Raw genomic sequence first — 26,386 nt, 5'->3', positions numbered from 1 at the left:
ACATACTAAAAAACACACACATGTTAAATCGTTCTCGAGTCGATTAATTCATGCCAGAGTAGCTTCCAACGGATACAGCTCTCTTGCTTCTCGCAAGCCCATCTAATGATTTTCTTCGCGGCAATCTTGGCAAGATCAAACTTCGTATCACGGAAACATCGCCCCCGTTTTCCGGAAAACAGGCCTCATTCGGTAAAGCGCGTACAGCGGTAACTCGCGTGTGATAAAACCGCATTCGCCGAGATGTGCTCTGCAGCATGACCTTGTTTTAAGGGATGGGGGGCGGCCATATGACCACAATGTTAAAAATAAACTTGAAACAAACGTTCAAGCACCCAATATAAAGAGAAGCGATGCGTTCCGCGGTGTGCAAGGAAAGTGCCCCCTTGTAGAAGAAGGGCATTAGAGCGACAACGCGTGGACATCTGTGTTTCCACTTCCACACTCGCCGACATCGCCAACCCGCCCTGGCCGGCGTGGTGAAGTATGGCCCACCAGACCCCAGGACACGGAATCCAACAGTGGATTGACACAAGGGCTGTACACGTGCGCAACGTTCTGGAGCGTCACGCACCGTACAGTCCATCGGTCTCCTAAGCGGCGGTGGCGAGATGTTAACTACCTCGCCTGGTGTACAGGAAGTCGTGGGTTTGATCCCAACCCCGATGCCTGTATATTTGGAGTTTGATTGTTTTCCCCGTGGTTTTTTTTCCCTCCACATTCAGAAACATGCGTTTAGAGTACTTAGCTGCTATAAATTTTCACATGATGAGTCACTTCGTTGAGCTATCATTTGTGGCCAGGTTGCTTCTGAAAAAAAAGCTATATAGCTCAGTGGGCCTTGGTAAAATAAATTTTTTTTTTTTGTTAAATCGTTGGTTAACTCAAGGAATCTCTCATGGTACAATCCACCATTGCGACCTCCTCCCCTATTCATAGCTCCCTCGCAGCAGCAGCTGTCAAGCCAAGAGGCTGTGGCCCGGCCACTGGCTGTCTGCACCCTCCAGGTGTCCTCGCAAACAGCACCTGCAACAGGGGTCAGCCGGAGAGACCAACGGCATCCAAAGGTCATGCCGTTGACCGTAGGCAAATGCTCGCAATGTTGTTCAGAAAATTAGTTTTTGTTATATATAGGTAAGAGCTCTAGAACAGGCAAGTCCTGGCCGTTGTGCAGCATTTCTAGGACTGTGTGTGCTTGGTGGTCGTGCTCAAGAGTTAGGCAGGCCCGGCTCAAACTCCTCGCGAACGAGTGTTGGCTTGGGTTAGGCCGAAGGAACATTTTGGTGTTGCAGGGGCCCAACCTCGCGCCTGCCCTGAGAGCGGGCAGCGTGAACTCGCGAATGAGGCAGTACTTTTTTCCAGCTTGCAATTCTAAACGCTCGTCCCACTCCACTCCCCCCTCCCCCGGCCTTTCTGCCGACGCGTACGAACCGCGCCGTAAGTTGGGCCACGAAACTTTCCGCAGCGCTCTTTCCAGGGAGCGGCAGCCGCACACCCCAACCAGACATTTGCCCTGCACGTGTAGCCGCAGGTTTCTTGATGCAGCCCACATTGCCCGGGTACAAGTGTTTATAATTGACTGCAGCACTGTGCTCAGCAGTGATGTGACGATGATTATTAGGCAGGAGAGCTACGTGTTTAATCTTTAGTCCTGTCCCCTCTTGAACTTTCGTCAAGGCATTTCCGACCCCCTCCCCCACTTGAAGTCTTCAAGCAGCGTTTTCCTTTTTTCTGCCTCATGGCCTCTCTCTCCCAACTTCCTTCCAGAACTTCCTTCACCAAGCTTTCACATCTGAAAATGAGGCCGATCCACACGTGTTTGTCTTTGCTGGATTGTTCTTCTTAGTCTCGTTCTAATCAAGACGCCTTTCCCGCTAAACCTTCTTTAGAACATCCTCGTTTCTCTTGATCTCCATCCATCCATCTGGTTGTACTACTTTGTGTATGCAACGTAGGTAGCCAACCGTGCTAATCGGAGGTGCGGGGAAAGGACAACAAACTAAACACGAAAAGCATTTCGAAAAAAAAAAAATCTAGATGATTTAAAAGTGCAAAGCTGCAGCGGCTTCCTAATATCGGACGATAGAGCGTTGCAGACAGCTGCAGAAACTCTCTGAAAGCGCGCGATGCGGTGACCGTCTTTGTTCGAGGGTTGGCCAACGGCCGCTGCTGTGAGGATGTGGGAGTTCGCCTTATGGTAGATGCACCTTGACGACAGCAAAACCCGCATCTCGGTGCAAACCGAGTAGTCTAAACAGCGTTTCAAGGCTACTCGAGAGAGGGCACGGGTTGCCCGTTTGACGGCTTCCTTTCAGCTGCGAACGATCCATGGTTGTTTGTCGGAGTGTTATTATTTCCGCACGACAGTGGCGATTGCCCGGGGCATTTGAATGGGCACGGATTGGCGACTATTAAAAACCCATTCTAGAATTCCGCTGCGGCATTGCGCGGCGCGCACACTATCGCGTTACACATTGTACGCGGGCCGTGCAGTGGCACTTCGCTCGATGGTCCGCGCGCGTGTTCGTTTCAGTCGCACCTCGTACGGCTCCCACGTTTAGTCCAAGCCGCTGCTGGATGAGGGCAGGGCCGCCCTCCCCCATCCACCCACGCTTTGCTGGCCACGAGAGAGAGAGATTTTGAACATCGCCACGCAACGGAATGATTGTATGCACTGCCCACTCAACGGCACATTACGCCCTCGGCACCACCTGGTGTCTACGCACGGTGCTCGCCCAACCCAAGCGCCGTCCGGGTTCTTACCCTGTTGAGCTTTCTGGTTTCTGACGATATTGGAAGCTCGGGTGGAGACCCATAACAGGTTCAGATGTCGCTGACCTGTTGCGATAACCACGGCCGGGATACGGTCACCGCATTGCCGGGCTTTGTGGCACGGTGCGGTGCGCATGCCACACGCGCAGATCTCCCCGACCACCAAAAACTGACTCTACGAATCCTGCAGGGCAGATGACCGACCTGGTGTTCATGGAGAAGGACCTCCTCATCTCCCTCAACGACTACATCCAAGCGGAGGAGAGCAAGCTGGGCCGCATCAAACGGTACGTGAGCGCGCGCTCTCACACCGACCCCTCGGTCGCCGCGGCGGATCAGGCGCTCTCCCTTACCCTGTCGCGTGTGGCTGCGTGCGACTCGGTGCATGGGTACGGGGGAGTGTGTGTTTGTGTGCGCGCGCGTGTGTGGAGGGGAGCGGTAGCACGCTGCGCTATGAATCTGGCCACCCGGGTTCGATTCCCGCTCACGGCCAACACCAGTTGACGATTATCTGAACCGGTCCTGGGCCTTCGTTAGGTCGACTCGGCCTCAAATGAGTACCTGGTGCGACGTGTAAACATCATCGCTGGGGATACAAAGGCGGCCGGGAGTGGTGTTGGCCACCCACTCCTCGTGTGCTGTGCCGGCCTTCATAGGTGCCACTCACCAACAGCACTTGCCCCAGCAGTCTGTTAAGGCTTAATATTCGAGGGCATTTTGGCTAAATATTTTACAATTACCGGATTGTAAAATATTTTTAGAAAATGTTTCTGAAGCCAACATTATGTTGGCGTGCAAATAGCAGTGAGCCAAAGTACTTTGTCCTCATTCAACTCATCTAATGTTTGAATTTTACGGACCCCAAAGTCAAACAGAGTAGACGATGTTTACTTCCATGGAGTCTGTGGAGTAAACACAGCCTTGCCAGCGAGCAGAGAGAGAAATCCAGAGAGTGGGAAACATCCTCTCTCCTGCGGCTTACATTACTCCGCTCGCTCACATGCTCGCTCACTAGCTCTCTCACTAGCTCTCTCACCCTATCACGCACACGCTCGCTCGCTCTCACGCACACACTCGCTCTCTCGCTCGCTCGCTGCTTCGTCATGTGCCGCGGTCGTGACACAGGTGGGTGGAGAAGGTGCAGAGGGTGATGGAGAAGGCCACATCGGACCCAGAGACCTTTCTGGGCCACCCCATCAACGCCTACCAGCTGGTGAAGAGGATGAGCCACGGCTGGGCGCAGCTTGAGAGCATGGTGCTGCAGGACACCACCGAGGGTGCGTTGGCGCTTGCACGCGACCGTGTGCGTGCGTGTGGAGCACTCGTGCTCACAGGGAAGGGCGGTGTCCATGGTGCGTGTAATCGGAGTATTTTTGATCCGTAAGCGGTATCTGATTCGGCCAAGGAGGCTCGGTCGGTGGAGCAAGCGGCTCGCGATCTGAAGGTCGCAAGTTCAACTCCTGGTAAGGGGGAGGGGCGCGGGGGGTGGGGGTTGACTCAGCCGTCATCCCTCTAGGGTCGTGATACAATAGGTACCACTTATGTATTCATACTGGAGGAATCAGATGAGCTATGAAGCTCTTTTTCACAGATGTCCTGTAGGGGCACGGGGTAAGAACGTTTCATTGCTCATTTGCACAAGTCGCTTCGGACTGTATTTAAGTGACAAACCTCAGAGTAATTGTTACTTTGCATCTAAATCGCACAAGACGTGGGGTTAGTTGGTCATTTGTATCTTCACAACATTGCTCCAGTAATTTGAATGTATTTGAATATAACGTGTAGTTTGAATGTATATCACCCAACTCAACTTGCACACGTACGCGTACCCGTTGCGTGCGCGCTGTCCGTACGTTATGTACGTTGAACCTCTTCCGCACCGTACGTAGCCGACCGTGCTAATCGGAGGTGCGGTCGTGACCCCCGACGGAGCGGCTGATTTGTGACCGTCGCGATCCCCCAGGCTTCGTCTCGAACCTGACGGCCCAGCGACAGTACTTCCCCACGGACGAGGACCAGAGCGGTGCCGCCAAGGCGCTGCTGCGCCTGCAGGACACCTACCGGCTGGAGGCGCGCACCATGGCCAACGGCCTGCTGCCCGGTGAGCGACGGCGTCGCCAGCGGTGACTCCCCTCCTCCGCTCGCTAAAAGAAACTATTAAAACTATTTTTTATTTATTTTACCAGGTAAGGCCTCCCCCCTGAGCTAAAGAAGCTGACCCTGGCTATCGCAAATGATAGCCCAACGATGTGGCTTATCATCGTGCGGACATTTATAGCAGCCACATACTCCACGCGACCATGGGGAGAGAGACACCCCAAACTCCAAATGTACAGCAGGCGTCAGGGTTTGGATCGAACCCACGACCTCCTGCACACCAGGCGAGGTAGTCAACATCTCGCCACCGCAGCACCGTTAAGGTGACGCCCCGTGCGTGGGCACAGGTCCTCGCGCGGTCGGTAACGGCGCTCGGCTCGTCGCCTGCGCACGACGGGCGACAATGGAGCGGGGGGTCGTGTTTCCGGGCCTGGTTGAGATGGCCCCGCTGTGCGGAGGCCAGCTTTCGGGTATCGCAAGATTTGCCCTTAGTTCCTGTATGTGTGTACGTGGAACTATATTTCGCGCCGTACGTAGTCAACCGTGCTGACCGGAGGTGTGATTTGTAAGCGGTTTCCTTGACCCTGATCCAAGATGCCTCCGCTTGCTCGCGGTCTCATCTCACAGTTAACATCTCGCCGCGTATACGGCGGCTTGACAACGATGCCGATGTTCTCCTCCTCTGCCCAAGGGGTGACCGAGCCGCAGAGGGCGAGGCTGTCGGTGCACGACTGCTTCCAGCTGGGACGCATCTCCTACACGGCGAGCGACTACTACCACACGGTGCCCTGGATGGAGCAGACGCTGCGCATGATCGACGAGTTCGACGCCGCCGGCACGACCGGGGCGGAGGCCGAGGCCCCCGGCAGCGCCGGCGCCGGGCTGGTGGGCACGGACGAGCCCCCCGGCCGGGCGGAGGTGCTGGACTACCTCTCCTACTCGGTGTACCAGCTAGGGGACGTGGAGCGGGCGCTGGCGCTCACGCACCAGCTGCTCGCCAACGGTGGGCGCTCGACAACAACAGGAACAACTACTAAGTGGCGGTGACGTCACCACGGCGCTTGCGCCAATGCTAGGTGCACTTTGAGGCCACGTGAAGTGTTGAAAGCTCGCTGACGGGAGGTCACGGGACAGACCCAGGCGCCATGGCTTGACTCATTGAAATGACTGGCAGATGGACCACCTGTGCCCCCTACTGTGCCAACGCACACAGACGCACGCACGCTCACGCACTGAACAACAACAACTGCCCTTCACCACTAAGTGGCGGTGACGTCACCACTTCGCTTGTCCCAGATAGGTGCACTTTGAGGCCATGTGAAGTGTCAAAGGCCCGCTGGCAGGAGGTCATGGAACAGGGGCGAGATGTTAACTCCCTCGCCTGGTATGTAGGAGGGGTTTTGGGGGCTTTATTCCGACCCTGACGCCTGCTGTATATTTTGAGTTTTCGGGGTGTCTGTTTCCCCGTGGTCGCATGGATTTTTCTCCGGGTCCTCCGGTTTATCTCTCCACATTTAGAATCATAACACGTGTTTACAATATTTGGCTACTGCTATCAATTGCAACATGATGAGCGACTTCGTTGAGCTGTCATTTGTGGGCAGGTTGCTTCTGAAAAAGAGCTATATAGCTCAGTGGGCCTTACCTGGTAAAATAAAAAAAATGCTTTTTTTATTTTCAAATTGGGGGGCCCCACCTACACAGTATTATTTACCCTATTGAGGCCACAGTGTTCTTGACGAAAGCATTGATTGGTTTGTCCTACGTCGTGGGCCACTTTTGAAATTTCTCAGCCAAGGGATGGAGCTCATCCGCACGCAAGTAGCCAGCCGTGCTAATCGCAGGTGCAGGGGAAGGACAACAAACTAAACACAAAAAGCAATTCTAAAGAAATTAGTTTTCAGTCTAGATTTAAAAGTGCATAGCAGCTTCACAGGACCACGAGCGAGCGAGAGAGAGAGAGAGATGGACTCGGCTCGGAGAGGCCCTCATCCGGCAGTGGATTGTCAGGATGGAAAAAACGGGTTGGGCGGCATTGGGTCAGGCCTGGCGGGACAGGTCGCGGGGGTCGCGACGGCCGGGGCCCGGTTGGGATGGATGGGGTCCTGGGGCGGTCCTGACCGTGACCGTGGCTTTGCCTCCGCTGCTCCTGTCGCCGCAGACCCCGGGCACCAGCGCGCGCAGGGCAACGTGCGCTACTTCGACTACGTGCTGGAGCAGAAGAGGAAGTCGGGCAACACCTCGAAGGTGGAGGCGAGCCGCCCGCCCGACGCTTACCCTGAGCGCTACGCCTACGAGAAGCTGTGCCGCGGGGAGGGCATCAAAATGGTGCGGAGATGATCGAGCGGACGCACACAAGCACACGAAGATAAAGATTCCCCCCCCCCCCCTGTGTAGCCTTAACAGACCGTAGGGGCAAGTGCTGTTAACGAGCACCTATGAAGGCCGGCACGGCACACGAGGGGGTGGGCGGCCAGCACCACGCCTGCCTTCGTTTCCCCAGTGGTGATGTTTACACATAATCAGAATCTTTTTCCTGGAGAAATCCGATGAGCTACGAAGCTGTTTGTCACAGATGTTCAGTAAACAGATTTCCAGTCTCATTTGAGGCTGAGACGGCCGAGGGGATTCCCATGACCGGTTCAGATAATCATCACTGGTGTTGTCCGTGAGCTGGAATTAAACCTGGGTCGCCGGGTTCATAGCACGGCATGCTAACCGCTACACTACGACCCCTTCGTGCGCCGTATCGGCCTTTATAGGCTCTGCACGCTAACGACACTTGCCTCAACAATCTATTGAGGCTGTATGGGGCCGGGGAGACTTTCATCCAGCAGTGGATTGATTACAGCCGCAGCTGCTGCTCATCGATGGACGATAACGACGCTGGCGTGCGTCGTGCGCTCTCCCCTCTCCCCGCGGCAGACGTCGAGGAGGCGAAGGCGCCTGAGCTGCCGCTTCCAGGACGGCGGGCGAAACCCGCGGCTGCTGCTGTCGCCGGCGCGCGAGGAGGAGGAGTGGGACCGCCCGCGCATCGTGCGCTACCACGGCGTGATCAGCGACGGCGAGATGCAGCGCATCAAGGAGCTCGCCAAGCCGCGGGTGAGCGTGGGAGTCGGTGTTCGTCGGGACTGTGCGAGGCTCGCGACGGCCGTGCCAGAGCCACCGGGCTGGTGACGATGAGGTTCTTGTCTCGAGCCCTCGGACCCGCTGCCTCCATGGGTAAAATATGATTTGATACGATGACTGATTGGCCGCACGGAGAACCGTCACAACACTGGAGTGGCTGGTTTCATCACAGGCGACTGTGACACGGATCTGGTCGTGGGATTGCAGGAATGCTGGCCCGGCATTCTGACGTGCGGTGTGAGCCTCCTGAGTAAGAACTTTTATAATGCACACTCTTTATGAGTCCCATTCCTGAACCACCTCTACATTTATTTCACTCGCAACCTCGAGCAAGTCCGGTCATGCACTGGGATTGCGCTGCTCGGTAAAGCCTCGCTGGGCTACCAACTAAACTTTATATTTTACCAGGCAAGGCCCGCTGAACTATGACCCCCACTGATAGCTCACCAAAGTGGCTTATCATTACGTGGATATTGATATCAGCCAAATACTCTGAATGCGTGTTTCTAAATGTGGAGGGAAAAACCGGAGAACCCGAAGAAAAATCCACGCAACCACGGGGGGATGAGACAGCAAACTCCAAATATACAGCAGCTGTCAAGGTCAGGATCGAACCTGCGACCTCCTGTATACCAAGCGAGGTAGTTAACATTTCGCAGCCACCGCCACTCCCACCACCACCACCCTCCCCCCTCCACCACAACCCCCCGGGGGAGGGGCGTCTGGAATTCAGAGCGACCGCTGGCGAAACTAAACGCTCCTCTCTCAGGAATGTTGGGCCGAGGCTCGGTTACCGGGCGACGCGAATGCCTCGACTATTGCGCCGCAGTGGCGAGATGTTATAACCACCTTACCTGGCATGCAGGAGGTAGTGGGTTCAATCCCAACCCTGAAGCCTGCTGTTTTATTTGGAGTTTGTGGATTTCCCCCCGGGTCCTCGGGTTTTTCCCTCCACATTTAGAATCTACATCACGCGTTTAAGAGTATTTGGCGATGGTAAGCCCACTTCGTTGAGCTGTCGTTTGTGGTGAGGCTGCTACTGAAAAAGGAGCTACATAGCTCAGTGGGCCGTACCTGCTAAAATCAAAATAGTTTATAGTTAAGTTTTTATTCACGAGGGCCTCTCCGCGACCGCCACCCCCCTCACCCCTCGGCGGCTGCGGCACAGCCGGCGAGCGAGAATCTAGGGCAAAGGTGACGTGACGAGCGTAAACAAAGTTACCGTGTGGGGGGCATCCCCGCCAAGTAACAACGGGAAGAGCTGCGGACGCCAACCGTGGCAGAGAGCCACTTGGGGCTCGAGGCGGCAGCGGTTTGTACAGTTAACCCGCCGCCAGACTGTTACCGTGACCTTTACCGTGCCACTGGTGTAAACAATCTGAACGAAGGCCTCGTTGACAGTGGTGTAGTAGCTGACGAGATCATCCAGCAGTGGACTTGATCGCGGCTGACGATGACGACGATTACGACGATTGCGATGACGACGGATTTCTACTTCTTTCACATTGCGTTTGAATGAACAAAAAAAATACGAGTGGGTCACAATAGCGTGTTTAACGTTGCGAGCCATCTCACGGCATCCGGGGAGGGGGGGTGGGAGCTGAGTGGAGTTGGCTCGTTCCTCCAGATTGCGCGAGTTTGCACCGGGCAGTTCTCGTATGTCCTGATGCACTCGCCGCATTCACAGTTCGGTGGTTCCCTGATCTATTGACCTATTGATGACGGATCAAGTTACAGATAACCGTTCACACTACCAATCGTTGACGCGCCCCGCCACTGCCGCTGCTGCTGCCGCTGCTGCCGCTGCTGCTGCAAGTGAACTCACTCACAATGGGGTGGGCAGGCACAGGGTGGGGGGGGAGTCTATAACGATGTGTGTACAATATGTTGAACTTCTTTCGCACCGTATGTAGCCAACCGCGCTAATCAGAGGTGCGGGGGGAAGGACAACAAACTAAAAACAAAAAGCAGTTCTAAAGAAATGAGTTTCAATCAGGATGATTTATAAGTGCATAGCTCCAGTGGCTTCCTAACATCGGAAGGAAGAGCGTTCCAGACGGCCACAGAAGCGCATCAGAAAGGGCGCGATGCGGTGCCCGTCTTTGTTCGATGGCCATCCAAAAGCCGCTGCTGTGAGGAGGACCGTAGTTCGCGTGATGGTTTATGCTTCTTGACGAGATCAGCAAGGTGTTGTGGTTAATTTGCGGCCAGCACTTTGTGTGTAATAGCGCAACCTCATAATGTATTCGTTCAGCAACCAGAAGCCAATGCAGCTCGGCGAGCACTGGACAGACATGGTCGGATCTTGCAGTGCCCGTCACGACGCGTGCCAGCGATGAAGCGATAATGACGGTGGCGGCGGCGGCGGCGATGCCGGTCGCTCAGAGCCACTGATGGCGATCTCGCCGCTGGGCCCCCGTCTGTGTGCTGTGCGCCGGCTGCAGTTGCAGAGAGCCACCGTTAAAAACCCGCAGACGGGCGTGCTAGAAACGGCCGACTATAGGGTGAGCAAGAGGTAAGCTGCCCGAGCACCGCCAGCCGCGGGCAGGGCCCTTCTCTCCCTCCTCTTCGCTGTTCCCATTGGCGACTCCTCGGGGAATCCGTCGAGAGCTGCTGCAGCAAGTCGGCGCGTGCGGCGTGACGGCGCGTTTGCGTACACGGGGGGGGGACGGATTGTTTGGCGGTGGTGCACAAGCGCAAACGACGACGCAAACTCGACCTGTTCGGTCAACAACGCTGCGGCCTTGAAGGTGATAATATAAACAACGTGGCGACGTGTCGGGCAATGGCCCTCCTTCTTGAACTTATGTTGCTAAATACGAAGGAGACTTCGCAGCGATGACACTCCACTGCTCCTGACACGCTTGTCTGGCTTGGCCACCTGGATGCAGAAGTGGAGCTGTTGCTCTGAATCTACATCTGCCGCCACACTAAAGAAGAAGACTTATGTTCCATGGAGAAGGGACATTGCCCGAAACGTCACCGATTACACATATTTCATTTTAATTCCGCAGTGTTATTGACGAACGCGTTGAGTTTCATATCCAAGGACTCCTCTACTACGAACTTTCAGAGGTACAAACAAATCTGTCCATATGTCCAGTTGGCTTATTCGGACCGATAGTCGTAAGATCAACCGCCACGCAATCGATGGTGGTGGTGGCATCTACAGAACATGAAGAACCAGTGGCATCTACATCTGATCCTTATGGCGGTACCCCGGGGTCTCAAATAATACAAACTGTCCGAGGCAATTAAATATTTTATTTCTGGGACACAATTTTTTCCAGGGGTGTTACTTAACTCCGCGACTGGGGTACCAATCAATCCGAAATCAGTGCCCCACTCCGCGATGTAGAAACGCCAAACATTAGCATAAAAAATTAGTTTTCAACAAATTCAACTTTGAATAGTGCATCGTGTAACAGCTCGTCGAGATGAGTCGACTGCCGCATCGCCGACCATCAACAGACTAAAACTGACTGCATCACGGACATTGTGCGAGAGCCGGGGCACTATGGTACCCCAGGGTACCGCCATAAGGTTCATCTGCAGAACGTGGAGAACCGGTACACATCGACATCTGCAGAACATGAAGAACCAGTGGTATCTACATCTACAGGAGATTATACGACTTTTAAAGCCATTGCCCATGTTTGGTGCACACGCCGTACAACACGTTTGGAATCGACTGGAGTAAAGTTGGACTTACAAACAGACCTCCAGAACCTAACTCGTTCGTACGTAGCGGAGTCCCTGTACGTGCACACACACGTGTGTATACGTTGTCGTACGTAGCGGAGTCCCTGTGCGTGCACACACACGTGTGTATACGTTGTCGTACGTAGCGGAGTCCCTGTACGTGCACACACACGTGTGTATATGTTGTCGTACGTAGCGGAGTCCCTGTGCGTGCACACACACGTGTGTATACGTTGTCGTATGTAGCGGAGTCCCAGTACGTGCATACACACGTGTGTATACGTTGTCGTACGTAGCGGAGTCCCTGTGCGTGCACACACACGTGTGTATACGTTGTCGTACGTGGCCGGCGCGTTGTGCTCGCTCTGAGCGGAGGCTCTCTGCGATGGCTCTCAACAGCGCCAACGTCTCTTAAGAGAAGGTGCTCGTCCAGGCTGAGCCACTTGAGAATCAGAATCAGAATATTGATACTGGAGAAATCCGATGAGCTATGAAGCTCTTTTTTTCACAGGTGTCCATTCCAGGGGGCACGGGGTCAGAGCGTTACAACAACAATAAACAATACAACAACAACAATAATCAATACAACAACAATAAACAATACAAAAACCACAGCAGGAGTGCAAAGTACAGGAAAGGTAAACAAATCACGTACAAATATAATCAAATAAAACTGAATAATTTTTTAGCATGCCAGGTAGAGCGAAGGTCATGAACGATTATTTATTTATTATTATTGGTTACGCTTTTATTAGGCGCAGCAGCAGACCCAACAGAGGGCTTCAGAGTGCCCAGCAGTAACATTTAAAACAAAAACACAAACAAAAGGAACGCACGGCCGGCATGCCGTGAAACGACTCTTCACTCCCCGTCCCACGCCGCCAGCCTCGCGACATCACGGATCAAATCACGATTCCGTCCCGAAGAAAACCCTCTTCGTTTTTGGTTCCGTCTCTCCTCTCCTTTCCGTTTCATTTGTTACCGTCTTCCGTGTCCCACATCGACTTTGTCGTCTCACCTCGACTGTGTCACTTGTCTTACGGGCTCCTCTACACTGTTTCCCCTTGTCCTGTCTATTAGGGGCACCACGGTGGGCGAGATGTTAACTACCTCGCCTGGTATGCAGGAGGTCGTGGGTTCGATCCGGACCCTGACGACGCCTGTATATTTGGAGCCTGCGTGTCTCTCTCCCCGTGGTCGCGTGGATTTTTCTCCGGATCCACCAGTTTTTCCCTCTACATTTATCAACATGCTTTTAGGGTATTTGGCTGCTTTAACTGTCCACGTGATAAGCCACGAGAGCTATCACGTGTGGCCAGGTCGCTTCTGTAAAAGAGCTCTATAGGTGTTTGGGCCTTACCCGGTAAAACAAAAATATTTTAGTTCATGCCCTGCCTCGTTCTCTTTGTCTCATCTGCCCCGTCTTATTGACCGATCTTGTCTATTCTTTCTCATTTGTCTGACCTCTTCTCTCCTGCGTCATCTGTCCCGTCTCCTCTGTCCTGTCTACAATGTCCCGTCTCATCCCTTCTATCTTACAAGCTCCGTCACGTCCATTGCCGACTTGTCTTCAAATGAACATTTAATGTAGATTTTCAGGCACCGTCAAAACGCCACCCTTACGCTCGCGAGCATTAGAATCAATTCTAATCTACGAATATCTTCATCTGTAGATGCCTGCCATGCACATATACACAGGTCATATAATAAATTAGTCATCCACGAGCAGAGTCGTAATCGTAATAATAATGAATTGTGTTCTCTTATAACTCTCTTCCTGAAGAACACCGCGTTATGGAAAGATCGAATTATAATAAAAAATATAAAATATAAGGAGTGAAGCACAGTCCGCGACAACACGTGAGATCCGTACGCAGGCTGAACAAAGACTCAGGCGCAGTGGGTAGCATCCAGAAGCATCCAGCAGCATCCCACCACCTTGTCGTGTGATGATCCTACGCCGAGGCAGCCGTACAACCGCCGCCTATTCCTGCCCGCGCGTTGCGATGTAGTTCCGTCCACTCGATAGCTTTAAACCCAATTCACATCCGCGTTATAAAAATGTATTCCCAAATATATTGATCGCATTATATCCAATTCGCGTCATGAAAACCGCGCGTTGTAGGAGAACGGACTGCAGCTATAACTGGAAGCACTCGCAAGGGAAGGGTGGCAGTTGTCAATATCGGCGGTGGTGGCAAGGGGTAGAGGCCAGTCAGGCGAGCACCTCCTGTGGAGAATGGAGCGGCCGTTCACTGCTGTTGCTGCTGCTGCTGCTACCGTAGTGGTAGGTGGCCTCGCTGCTCGCTGCTAACGCAGCTGTCTGATTGGTTGCTTTCACAGCTGAGGAGGGCAACGATCTCCAACCCGCTCACGGGCGTGCTGGAGACAGCCCCCTACAGAATTAGCAAGAGGTGAGTGAAGAATCCAACCCAAAAAAACTAAAACGTGAATACTAACGGCTCGAAAAACAAACGACATGTGCAAAATGTTCAACCGTGGCATAATGTTCTAACCCTGCGTTGGAACGATCTTGATGAAAGCAATCGATCAGACGTTCGCTTCGCCAGCGAGTTCTGCTGTCCTCCGCATGTTGACCGATGCTTCTGCTGCTACTTCTGCTGCGTTAAATACGAATCGGGAGATCACGTTTGACGATTGCCCACGTGCGTGGGATGCCGCGCGTGATTTATTCTTTTCTCGCTGATTATTATTTTTTTTTTACAAAAGAGGCGCAGAGCTAGTTTGAATGAGCTTTGCTTGCTTTGCCCTTCTCGCAGCTTTGCCAAATCACAGCCCCCGACTTCTTTCTAAACCCCACCTTGCCACTACCCCCCCCCCCCCCCCACCTCTTTCCACAGAAACGATTGAAAATTTGCGTGCTTTTGCAAAAATCGCCATTTGCATTGAATTACCCCAGCGCCAAGACGCTGGGGTGATTCAAGCGGCCCCCGATTCTAAAATGCAAGTCGTTAACACATCTCCTCTGCGCACTCGGGCGTCACGGCGGCGAGATGTTAACTACCTCGCAAGGTATACAGGAGGTCGTGGGTTCGATCCCATCCCCTGACGCCCGCTGTATTTTTGGAGTTTGCGTGTCCTTCCCGTGGTCGCGTGGATTTTTCTCCAGGTCCACCGGTTATTCCCTCCACATTTAGAATCAACGTGCATTAAAAGTATTTGGCTGCTATACATTTTCTCGCAATAAGCCACTTCGTTGAGCTATCATTTGTGGCCAGGTCACTTCTGAAAAAAGAGCAACATAGCTCAGTGGGCCTTACCTGCTAAAATAAAATATATATATATATTTTTTGTAACATTCCATTCCCGTGAGCCCCAGAAATTCCGTGGTTTTCGAGGAGGTGACGGGAATTCCAGCCGCCCGTGCTACACCGCGAGAGCAGCCTCCGGCCACAATCGCCGCGATCCCGCGAGCCCGCGCAGTGCTGCGCCTGTTAAACATTTTTTTTATATTTATTAGCAGGGGTGGGAATTGGCAGTGCCAGATGCTGTGGAAATGACGCGTCGTAAAACGTCCAAAGGCGCCGGCTGCTACATGGTGAAGACCTTTACGACGATGGAACTTCCTGCACGCCGACTAAGCGGAGAGGGTGGAATTGAGGTCAAACACCCTGGCACACACCCATGGCACACCTGTTGGATTCGAGCGGGGAAGTTGCCGGTCGTAAAACCCACCCCGGTTACCGCACAGCCGACTGCCAAAGCACTGCGTCGACGCTTTTTTCCATTCAAGGGCGTTCTAGAGCGGTGGTACGCGGCAAAAGCGGCTTCAAAATGGGCAGCCCTGCCGCTTAAATCATTGTGGTGCGCTGGAGCGTTGAGCACGGGGGTTCTGGTCAGCCGAGTGCCCTCGGAACACCGCCAAATTTCACCGCACGTGCATGGTAACGCGCTACAACCCCCACCGACTACGGCGGTCAGTCGCCTCATTATCGCTCGTCCATCGGGACTGCCACAGTTGCCGTTTCCACCAATGTCACTCCTTCATTCCCTCCGCCCAGTGTTGAGGATTCGGTCTACCAGACCTGACTGTTTCATATCATCCACACTGCAGGTCACAACAATACACTCATTCACCCACTCACACACTCACTCACCCACTGGATCACCCACTGACACACCCACTCACCGACTCACCCAGCCACTCACACACTCGTTCACTCACTCATTCACTCACCCACTCACCACACTGCACGTCATCTCACTTCTCCGTTTGCTTCTTCCCTCGCACTGGAATTCCCTCCTCCCATCATCATCATCGTCAGTCCCTTTTCCCCAAGCTCTTACAACAATTACCTCGCTGATTTCAAGAAATCGGACTAACTCTTTATCTATTACTCCTTCAATATCCAATGGTGCTGTTTGCTGCTGACCGCTTGGCTGTTTTGCTTCTTTGAGCCCCATGCGCTGGGCAATGGTGATTTCCGCTACCCAATAATAACGGGGGGCTGGTGTGACCCCCGTGACCCCCGTGACCCGCGTGACCCCCGTGACCCGCGTGACCCCCGTGACCTGCGTGACCCCCGTGACCCGCGTGACCCCCGTGACCTCCGTGACCCCATGCAGCGCGTGGCTCGGCGAAGAAGAGGACCCCCTCATTGCGCGGCTCAACCAGAGGATCGAGGACGTCACGGGCCTCAACATGCGCACCGCCGAGGACTTACAGGTAGCGGCCGCGGGGCGGCTCCGCGGCCTGGTGACGGCCTCGTTCAGAGGGAGGGGGGAATGATTGACATGAGTGTCGAGTTGATTTTGTTTAACCCAGGTGGTAACTCGAGAGAGACCAGGACGAGCCGTCGCGCGCCAAAGTGAGCCAGGGTCACAAAAGTGACGGAAGGCAAACGGCGTAACGTGAAGCACGTCAAAGTCGACGCAGCAGCAGCAGCGATGGCGGCGGCGACGACGAGCCAGATCGAAACCTGAGCCTAAAACAACCCGCGTCGCAGGAGAAATGGAAAATGCTGCGTCAACTTGGACCGTTATTATATTAAGTACAATTCCCGCGACGACAGTTGGGCTTGGACAAATTACTTTAAATAATTGCTCACAAATAATTGTTGCCGAAACGTGAATATTGATGTAGGGTGACTTGCTGCCCTCGTGCGTAAACGGACGATGACAACGTGTATCAAATACGGGACGGTGCCGCCTACCGCCGCGACTGCAGCGTGCGACGTGTCACAGCTGAGGGTCATCGCGCTTACCCAGGACAGCCTCGCAGAGTCTCAGGACGTTTGGCCAGTTCCTTTCTGTCTAGCGACCATTGACAAGGCCTCGGGGTAGATCTCTGCGATGGGTTCATCGGAGCCGCGTCGCACGACGAGGGTTTGGTTGCTTGGCAACGGCGAGTTGAAGGAGGAGGGACGAGCGCGGCGTGACCGCGTGTCTGCACGTGCGTGCGTGTGCACATGGGCCTCCCTTTTGTCAGTCCTCATGCGAGCTATTTGGCTGCACTTTACCACGCCGGTCAGCGGGGATTGGGTGAAGTGAGGGAGGGGGGGCACGAACCGCTTCGGACATCGCTCGCCACCGGTGTTCGCCGTGGTCGGAAATCGATCTCGCGTAGCCGAATTTCGAGCGCTGCTCCTGCGCCGCTCCGCCGTACAGACTCGGTATCTTTATCCCGGAGAGATCAGTTGGATAATTACCGTTTAGTATTTTTTAAATCTGCACGCGCACACACGAACACGTGTCTGTGCACGCGCACGCACGCGCACGCAGCCTGTACAAATGTGTGCCGGGTTCTTGGCGCGGCTGCCCGTGGCGTCGAGCGCGCAGGGACCCCGATGGCGAGAGCTTTGTCCGTGTCGTCTCCTGACAGGTGGCAAATTACGGCATGGGCGGCCAGTACGAACCGCACTTTGATTTCGCCAGGGTAAGTGACGTCCGGTTCGGCCCATCGTCCGTTACATCCGTTTGTCCGCCCGCCCCCGTGCGTGTGTCTGTCCGTCCGTCCGCCTGTCTGTCTGCGCGTGCGTCCGCGCGTGCGTGCGCGTGTCTGTCTGCGTGTGTTTGTCTCGTCTGTCTGCAGGTGGCTAACTATGGGTTGGGGGGACAGTATGAACCCCACTTTGATTTTGTGACGGTGAGTATACGGGAGGGGGGGGGTAGGGACCCCTCGGGACCCCGCTTCAAGTGGCCTATTCAGCATTCAACGACGGCGTTCGTTAATGCTCATTAATCCGTCCTCGCAACGTGGGGGGGGGGGGGGCGCGTGGCCTCGTTCGCCGCGCTGCAGCGATTTGACGTCGCGACGCGTCGACGGGCCGACGCGTCCGTGTCCGCGGAGGAGGAAAGACGGCATTAATGCGCCAGCGATAGAGCCACTTCGCCGATGCCGCCCGTCGTTAAAGCGGCCGTTTGCTTTGCGGGTAGGGCGTGACATTCGTTTTCGGGTCCGGAATGAATGTCCCCCTTTGCTGCCAGCTGGCAAAGCCGACTTGCTTTGATGAGAGAGGGTTCTGTCGGCATGCTAACTCTGCATCCGAGCCGAGTTGCCTGGGACAGCCATCCGAACGACGGGCAGAGAGGGGGATTGATGTCCTCCCGACGATGCCACAATCTACGCTTTCACGTGTTCCCACGGCCCCCACTGACGGAGAGCCATTGGAGATATAATTTCAAATCTAGATTGATATAATTTCCGTCGATTATGTATATTTAACATTTGCCGGACGTGAATTTGGGCTGGGGTGTCGATAAAAAACCGTAAGCAAAATGGATTTTGATGTCTTTAAAGGGGCAAACTGCACGCTCTGGCAGTTGTAGACGATGCCAGGTGAACGCAGCTGGGGGTTAAACCGTGAAGCCTGCGGAGGGTGGCCCGGCAGTTAGCCGCTCGCTACACACACACGCTGCTCCACACACACACGCTGCTCCACACACACACACGCTGCTTCACTAACATGCCGCTCCACACACACACGCTGCTCTACACACACGCTACTCCACACACACACGCTGCTCTACACACAAACGCTGCTCCACACACACACACGCTGCTTCACTAACACGCTGCTTCACACACACACACACGCCGCTCAATGCATGCACACACACGCTACTCAACACACACACACCACTCCACACACACATACACGCCGTTCCATGCACGCGCTGCTTCACACACACACGCCACTCCACACACATTGCCACTCCACACACACACACGCTGCTACACACACACACGCACCGCTCCACACACACACACTGCTTCACACACACGCTGCTCCACACACATTGCCACTCCACACACATGCCGCTCCATGCATGCACACTCTACTCCACGAACGCACACACACGCCGCTTGTAAAGCTTTACGGTCGCAATGTTTTGGCTTTACTTACGCTGAGCAGCAATTTCTTTCCGCTTTTTAAACAAACTTGTTATTCGAAACCCGTTTTCTTGTAATGTGGCAGTGAGAATTATTTTTGACTTTGTTCAATTTGAGTTCACGAGCATAATAATCAAATTGCAACGACTTCACCTACTTGTACTTCTGACAGTGCAGGCATGTGAAGTAGACAAAAAAACAGGAATTAAAAGTAAAGAAGCGGGGAGGTGCCCGCTGGTTTGTGTTCACTAACCCCCGTGTCGTGTTTCTCACAGAAAGAGGAGCCAGACGCGTTCGAACGCCTGGGCACAGGAAACCGCATCGCGACGTGGCTCTTCTACGTAAGATATTCCGTTTCTCGGTGTGTTCGCGTCTTATTTTACATCACGTTTGGCTTTCTGTTTAAAGTGATGAATCCTAAGTTCGCCAGACCGAAACTTAGTTGATCGAATATTCTCAGGTCATCCTCGCAGCAGCCATCGAACAAAGAGGCTCACCGCGTCGAGCGCTTTCAGATGCGCTTCTGCGGCCGTCTGGAATGCTCTTCCTTCCGATATTAGGAAGCCATTGGAGCTACGCACTTTATTAACTCCTCTAGATTTAAAACTAATTTCTGTGGAACTGCTTTTTGTGTTTAGTTTGTTGTCCTTTCCCTCGCATCTCCGATTAGCATGGCTGGCTATGTACGGTGCGAAAGAAGTTCATACATACTCACGCCCGCGAATCTCCCACCGACGTCACCTCTTCTCCTCCTCCCGCATACCCCCCCCCCCACCATCCTGCCCCCCCTCCTTTCCCACCACCCTACTACAGATGAGCGACGTGCCGTCAGGTGGAGCGACCGTCTTCCCTGAAGTGGGTGCCTCGGTTATGCCCAAGAAGGTAAACGTGGCTCTGTTGTACAGCTCGTGATCGTTCCTCCCATTAGCACGGTTGACTATGTACGGTGCAAAAGGAGTTCGACACACACACATACATGATGTGTCATTCGTTCGTTCCAAGCCGCTTAGATTGGGACAGAAATCACAATGATCGAAATCTTTATTTATCTTGGAGAAATCCGATGAGCTGTGAAGCTCTTTTTCACAGATGTCCAATAGGGGGGCGGGTCAGAAAGTTACAACAAATGATACAAAAACGAGTGGACAGTTACCTTCAGTTGTTTGCTCGGCCAATATGGATAACAAGTATGGACAATGGGAAATGAAACTAACGAACAAATGAAAATGTCAGAAGCGATGCATGCTGGGAATTAACAATGGCGCATGCCTACATGTGTAGGGTAACTGAAAGGCTCCCTCTCTTGGCTGACCGGAGTGGCTGCATGGATGTGTTCCTTGTGACTAAACTCAAACTAAACTATTGTTTTACTTAAAGCTTTCGTGACTGCAGGAATTCATATCCTTTGGGTCTTTCGGTAAAGTCACGTAGATAGTTTCAAAGAAAATAACAAAAAACTACGACGTTTCGATCGCAACACAAGCGGTCGCAACACAAGCGATCGACGTCGTCGTTTTTTGTTATTTTCTTTGAACCTATCTACGTGACTTTGCCGAAAGACCCAAAGAATATAAACTTTTTATTTTACCAGGTAAGGCCCACTGAGCTATACAGCTCTTTTTCAGAAGCGACCTGGCCACAAATGATAGCTCAATGAAGTGGCCGATCACGTGGAAATTTATAGCAGCCAAAATACCCCCGAATGCATATTTCTAAATGTGGAGGGAAAAACCGGAGGACCCAGAGAAAAATCCACGCAACCCGGGGAGAGAGACACCGCAAACTCCAAATATACAGCAGCAGGCGTCAGGGTCGAGATCGAACCCACAACCTCCTGTATACCAGGCGAGGTAGTTAACATCCCGCCACCGTGGAGCCCTTATCAGGGGGGCCCCTGGCATCGGATATTCACGCCCTCCCACCCCCTTGTCACTCCTGTCAATAGCACCGCTCACCTCGCACTGACCGTGCCCCGATTAGGGGGCCCTAAACTGTTTCGAGCCCATGACCCCATCGCCCGAGGTGCAACCTTATCAGCATCTTGGGAGCTAAGCAGGTCTGAGCCTGGGCCATCACTCGGATTGGCAACCGCCATGCGGGGGCTACGTGGTGTGCTTACAGATGGCAGCGCAGCAATACCCGCTGTGGTAATCCGCTCCATCTGTGCTCTCCGCCTTTATCAACGTGCACTGAGCAGCATGGCAAAGTATGGCCAAGTAACCCTCGCGTGGAGAGGTCATCGTCGAGTGGATGGGCTGTGCTCTGATGTAGCAAGAATTCTACGGATGAGATGGAGAAAGCCGAATTTTTTGACAGCTTGCGTCGTTCAGACTTTGCCGTGGCCCCTTAAAAATAACGCGACGCCGGGCTAAAGCGATCATACCTCCACGCTCTGCTTCCCCCCAGGGCACCGCCGTGTTCTGGTACAACCTGTTCGCGAGCGGAGAGGGCGACTACAGCACGCGGCACGCCGCCTGCCCCGTGCTCGTGGGCAACAAGTGGGGTGAGTCGCTCGCTCTTGCTCACCCTCGCTCATCCTCGCTCATCCAACGCTCGCACGCGACGCAGTCCCCGTGACTCGCTCGAACAGTGGCGATTTATGGCTCCGGGTTGACGAGGCAACAGTCCGCCTCGGATTTTCCATTCGCTTGTGACAATGTTTTGTCTTGGATTCGCCGAGATGCAGAGAGACCCATAGTTGCACGTGGTGACCATAGACTCGCACGCAGAGGCCCGTAGAGCCACACACACACACTTGCAGATTGATGTACAGATCCATAAGTCTCGCACAGAAACCCCATACACTTACGTACGTATGTTGAACTTCTTTTGCACCCTACATAGCCAACCGTGCTAATTGGAGTCCACCCTGTATAAGTCCACACAAATGCATAGAGACCCAGAGACTGGAATGCGCTAGCAGCGGTTTTCGTTGTGAGCGCTTTCTCCGCCAGCCAGACGGGCGCGGGCAACCCCCAGACGGGCGCAGGCAACCCCCAGACGGGCGCGGGCAACCCCCAGACGGGCGCGGGCAGCCCCTACAGCCCCTACAGCACCTACAGCACCTACAGCCCCGACAGCCTCTACAGCCCCTACAGCCCCTACAGCCTCTACAGCCCCTACAGCCCCTACAGCCCCGACAGCCTCTACAGCCCCTACAGCCCCTACAGCCCCTACAGCCCCTACAGCCTCTACAGCCCCTACAGCCCCGACAGCCTCTACAGCCCCTACAGCCCCTACAGCACCTACAGCCCCTACAGCCCCGACAGCCTCTACAGCCCCTACAGCCCCTACAGCCTCTACAGCCCCTACAGCCCCTACAGCCCCGACAGCCTCTACAGCCCCTACAGCCCCTACAGCCCCTACAGCCCCTACAGCCCCGACAGCCCCGACAGCCTCTACAGCCCCTACAGCCCCGACAGCCTCTACAGCCCCTACAGCACCTACAGCCCCTACAGCCCCTACAGCCCCGACAGCCCCGACAGCCCCGACAGCCTCTACAGCCCCTACAGCCCCTACAGCCCCTACAGCACCTACAGCCCCTACAGCCCCGACAGCCCCGACAGCCCCTACAGCCCCTACAGCCCCTACAGCCCCGACAGCACCTACAGCCCCTACAGCCCCTACAGCCCCTACAGCCTCTACAGCCCCTACAGCCCCTACAGCACCTACAGCCTCTCGGGAGAGCTGCCCAGCACCGGTGCAGCAGCCGCGGTCACCGTAACCCCCCCCCACACGCTGCCTTTGCGCTCCACGGGTCAGTTAGTCCACCCTGCATGCGCTATCGCCCGAGACTGGGAAACCTGAGACGCACTTCGATGCCGCCTCCAACCTCTGGCCAAGAACCGCCAACCGCTCTCGACGAAGAGATTCTCTTGCAGGCAGCGCCAGCTGCTGCTGCTGCTGCTAACACTGAAACACGTGAACGTCACTGAACATTTTTGGTTATCACCTCCGATTAGCACGGTTGCTACGTACGGTGCGAAAGAAGTTCAACATACATACATACACGTTCCACAGCTGTTTCGCTGCCACTTCGATTTCGGTGGGGCTGTCGCCTGCCGCAGAGATATGCAGCCAGTCCATTTGCGACATTTGGCCGAACCCGACACCGCCGCTCGGGTAGAGTTTGTGTTGCGGTGCGGTGAACAACAGAACCCTTCAACTGCACACAGCCCTGAGCTGTACATACATACCGAGGCCTCTTGCACGGTCAGTGACAACCAAAATGGTCAGTGACAAACCACCTTTGGTCAGAGTTAAATCTACAAATAGTGAGTTAAATCTAACGGTAACTGTATATATCCACACCCAACTGTGTATCCGTGGCTATGTATGCTCTGACACACTATACCTTATACAGGCAGACCCCACTATTACGACACAATACGTTCCTGGATACTCCGTCGTAAATTGGACCATATTTACCCATAGACCATAGAAACAGTAGAAACATCACTTACCAGATATGTTTTCCTTTTATCAGCCGTATTTAACATGGTTTAATTGGTAAAATGCCACAAAAACACTCGGGAATAACAAAAGCTCCACGGCAAGTCACATCGGAAAACCAGACTTACTCTGTTCAAATGTGTTCGGAGTTCTAAAATCAAGTTTCTTCATCATAAATCAATCTACGGTGGCATTATATAAACGTCGTGAATGTGGAACCGTCATAAATCAGACCGTCGTAAACCACAGACCGCCTGTGCTAACATAAGCCCCGACACGTAACGAATGTTTGGCCTTACACGGTTTTATACCTGGCTCCTGTGGTGTCACTGTTGTACCATCCGTGGCACGTTTCACCACGGTGCAGTGTTCAGCGACACACGACCATTGTAGCTACCGAAGCGCGATGGCCATTTGTGAAATCATAGTTTTTAAATGTTAACTCGACTATCTCACGCTTTACGCGTGTGTGATTTTATATCTGTGTATGTGCCTGCTCGTCCCAACAGTGTCCAACAAGTGGATTCACGAGAGAGGCCAGGAGTTCCGGAGAAAGTGCGGCATGACAGAGACGGCGTGACGAGCTTGAAGGCTTCTTCTTCTCCCCGCCTCTTCCGCTGCTGCTGTCCCTCTTGCTTCGCTTCCTTCACGGCCTTCTTTCACCCGCCGGTCCTTTTACCCGTCGCCGCGACGAGCCGGCAACGCACCCGAGAGGCCTCTGCCACGAGCGGGAGCCGCCCAGCGTCCCGAACCCCCCCACCCCCCACGTCCCCGCCGCTGCGTCCACCCGCCAGAGAGAGGGCAACCGGTGGTCCACGGACGCACGAGGGGCCGCCTTTGAATTAAGATCGTAACTCATGCCCAGACGAAAATAACGGTGAGGAGCTCGACGGGTTAAGTCAGGGGAGCGTGCGGGGCACCGTGGGGCTTGCCTGTCCCAGGCCTCGCTGCTCTTTAAGTTTCTCGCGTCCGGCCACGCCCAAGCGCGACGAAAAGTCGCACAAGCCGAGCGATGTTCAAAGCGCGTGGCTCCATGGACTCGCTGTCCATCTGTCTAGCCCCCCCGCCTCTCGATCACCGCATACTCCAAACACCCCTCCGACCGCTTTTTAATTGGTTGTTGATTTTGACAACTTTTGCCGACGCCAAAGTTAACTCTTGACAACCCTGGCAAGGGTTTGAATCATTGATTTTCTCTGTTTAGAGAACAAAGCAATGAACAAAGTGATTGTATTGAACGTGTGGGTTACAGGCTGCATGGCTTCATTAAATCAAGGTGATGTTAATGCATCACAAATACATCACAGATGAAAGTATTAATGCTCTCCCTAACCCAAGTGCACGTTTATATAGTTTTTTTTACATTAGCATGACAGTCTTGTTTTTTATTATGCTACAAAGTGATGTCTTTGTCAACAATTGTATTTCTAAATTCTGTGACCTCTGGCTGGGCTGGCATTTATTTTCCAAAATCGCTTGCTGGAGCTCGGCTGTACCAAAGCTGGGGCACTCGACGCTTGCCAGTTTATTTCTCTAATCTTTTGTGTTCGTGCAAATGCCTGGTGCTACTAACAGGATTATAAATATGCATTTGCCTCGTTTGTGGGGGTTTTTTTCCCGGTACAATTTTTGATTTCACAGGAGCCACTTTCGACGTCCGTTTGGAATAAGTTTTGTGTTTAAACGCAAAGACGCGAGTGTTCCTCGTCGGCAAACGTTTTACAAAGGGAATTGATAGGAAACACGCGATGGTTACACGATTTAGTGATAGGGATGAAAATAGCATGCTGGAAAATCAGCCATGACCTTTTGTGCCTTACTGTGGTGGTTTTGGCATGACCCAGCTCCTCCTTGACTTGCAAACAATCATGCCCGACTTCAAAGTAACTCGAGCGTACACAGCTAAAGCTATTGAATAAATTACACTCCTCAACTGAGCAATTCTACACAAGAATAGAATTGAATGAATTTGAAACCGCATGTGAAATTTTTTATACGACCAGCAGTGAGAGAAACTCAAGTTGTGATTGGGTCTGTGCTTTAAAATGCGCAAAACGGCTCGTCGTGATGAATCTGCCGCCCTACCGCTTGCCGTTTCTGTCTCGCGGGAAGCCAACCAATGAAGTTACTTGTGGCGGCGATTTTTAACAGCGCTGCCAGCACCAAATACTGAATAAGTGTTCGAAAACCTTAAGTCACACGGAGCAGTGGGGGAGCGGCGTGCATTTTGGTATTGGAGCAAAACAGCGTTTGGCCAACCAAACGATAACCAGCTCGACATGGTGGTGCGATATTAACTCTCTCGCCTAGTGTACAGGAGGCCATGGGTTCGATCCCGGCCCTGACGCCTGCTGTATATTTGGAGTTTGCGGTGTCTCTCTCCCCATGGTCGCGTGGATTTTTATCCAGGTCCTCTGCTTCCCCCCAGATTTAGAAACGTGCGTTTAGAATATTTGGCTGCTATAAATTTCCACATTATAAGCCACTTCGTTGAGCTATCATTTGCGATGAGGTCACTTCTGAAAAAGAGCTACATAGCTCAGTGGGCCTTACCTGGTTAAATAAATGATAGAACCCCTCCCACTTACCCTCAATCCTAACCCTACCTCTCTCACCTCCACCTCTTGACACTTTGGTAGGGCTCTCATTTGTTTATACTTGTCAGTTTCGGGTGCTCAGAGCGCCGCTCGCCAAAGCCACCCGTCGTAGAGTGTGGGCCCCACGCGGTGAATATGGTGTGTGGGCATTTGCTGGTAGCGCGCGCTAAGATTCCACGCGGCCGGCCGGCCCTGTTCTGTGCGTCGGGCTTGTATGTGGGGGGGGGGGGTCGCTGTTCCGTAGCCCGGACGGACTTCGTGTGTTTTCATGTTTGATTTGTGG

General features: G+C 53.6%; 1 protein-coding gene across 6 annotated transcripts in view; it reads left to right on the top strand.

Moving 5' to 3' along the window:
- P4HA1 (prolyl 4-hydroxylase subunit alpha 1) overlaps positions 1-26,320 on the top strand; it is a 42,678-nt gene extending 16,358 nt beyond the window's left edge. For 2 of the 6 annotated variants that reach the window (XM_061565348.1, XM_061565347.1), the window contains exons 3-15: positions 2,963-3,059; positions 3,898-4,049; positions 4,736-4,873; positions 5,561-5,872; positions 7,031-7,197; positions 7,795-7,971; positions 14,044-14,114; positions 16,288-16,387; positions 17,543-17,596; positions 19,330-19,395; positions 19,868-19,936; positions 21,461-21,557; positions 24,016-26,316. In XM_061565348.1, the coding sequence (XP_061421332.1) occupies positions 2,963-3,059; positions 3,898-4,049; positions 4,736-4,873; positions 5,561-5,872; positions 7,031-7,197; positions 7,795-7,971; positions 14,044-14,114; positions 16,288-16,387; positions 17,543-17,596; positions 19,330-19,395; positions 19,868-19,936; positions 21,461-21,557; positions 24,016-24,086 (1,571 nt within the window). In that variant the 3' untranslated portion in view covers positions 24,087-26,316. Of the gene's footprint in view, positions 1-2,962; positions 3,060-3,897; positions 4,050-4,735; positions 4,874-5,560; positions 5,873-7,030; positions 7,198-7,794; positions 7,972-10,442; positions 10,514-14,043; positions 14,115-16,287; positions 16,388-17,542; positions 17,597-17,752; positions 17,807-19,329; positions 19,396-19,867; positions 19,937-21,460; positions 21,558-24,015 lie in introns of all 6 variants that reach the window. The other 4 variants (XM_061565345.1, XM_061565343.1, XM_061565344.1 and 1 more) reach the window with 4 other exon arrangements.
- The last annotated feature ends 66 nt before the right edge of the window (positions 26,321-26,386 follow it).

The sequence above is a fragment of the Lethenteron reissneri genome, chromosome 34 (assembly GCF_015708825.2).
Source record: "Lethenteron reissneri isolate LAM-NWPU_2019-01 chromosome 34, ASM1570882v1, whole genome shotgun sequence".
Classification (NCBI taxonomy): Eukaryota; Metazoa; Chordata; class Hyperoartia; order Petromyzontiformes; family Petromyzontidae; genus Lethenteron; species Lethenteron reissneri.
This window is presented reverse-complemented; position numbering and strand designations above follow the sequence as displayed.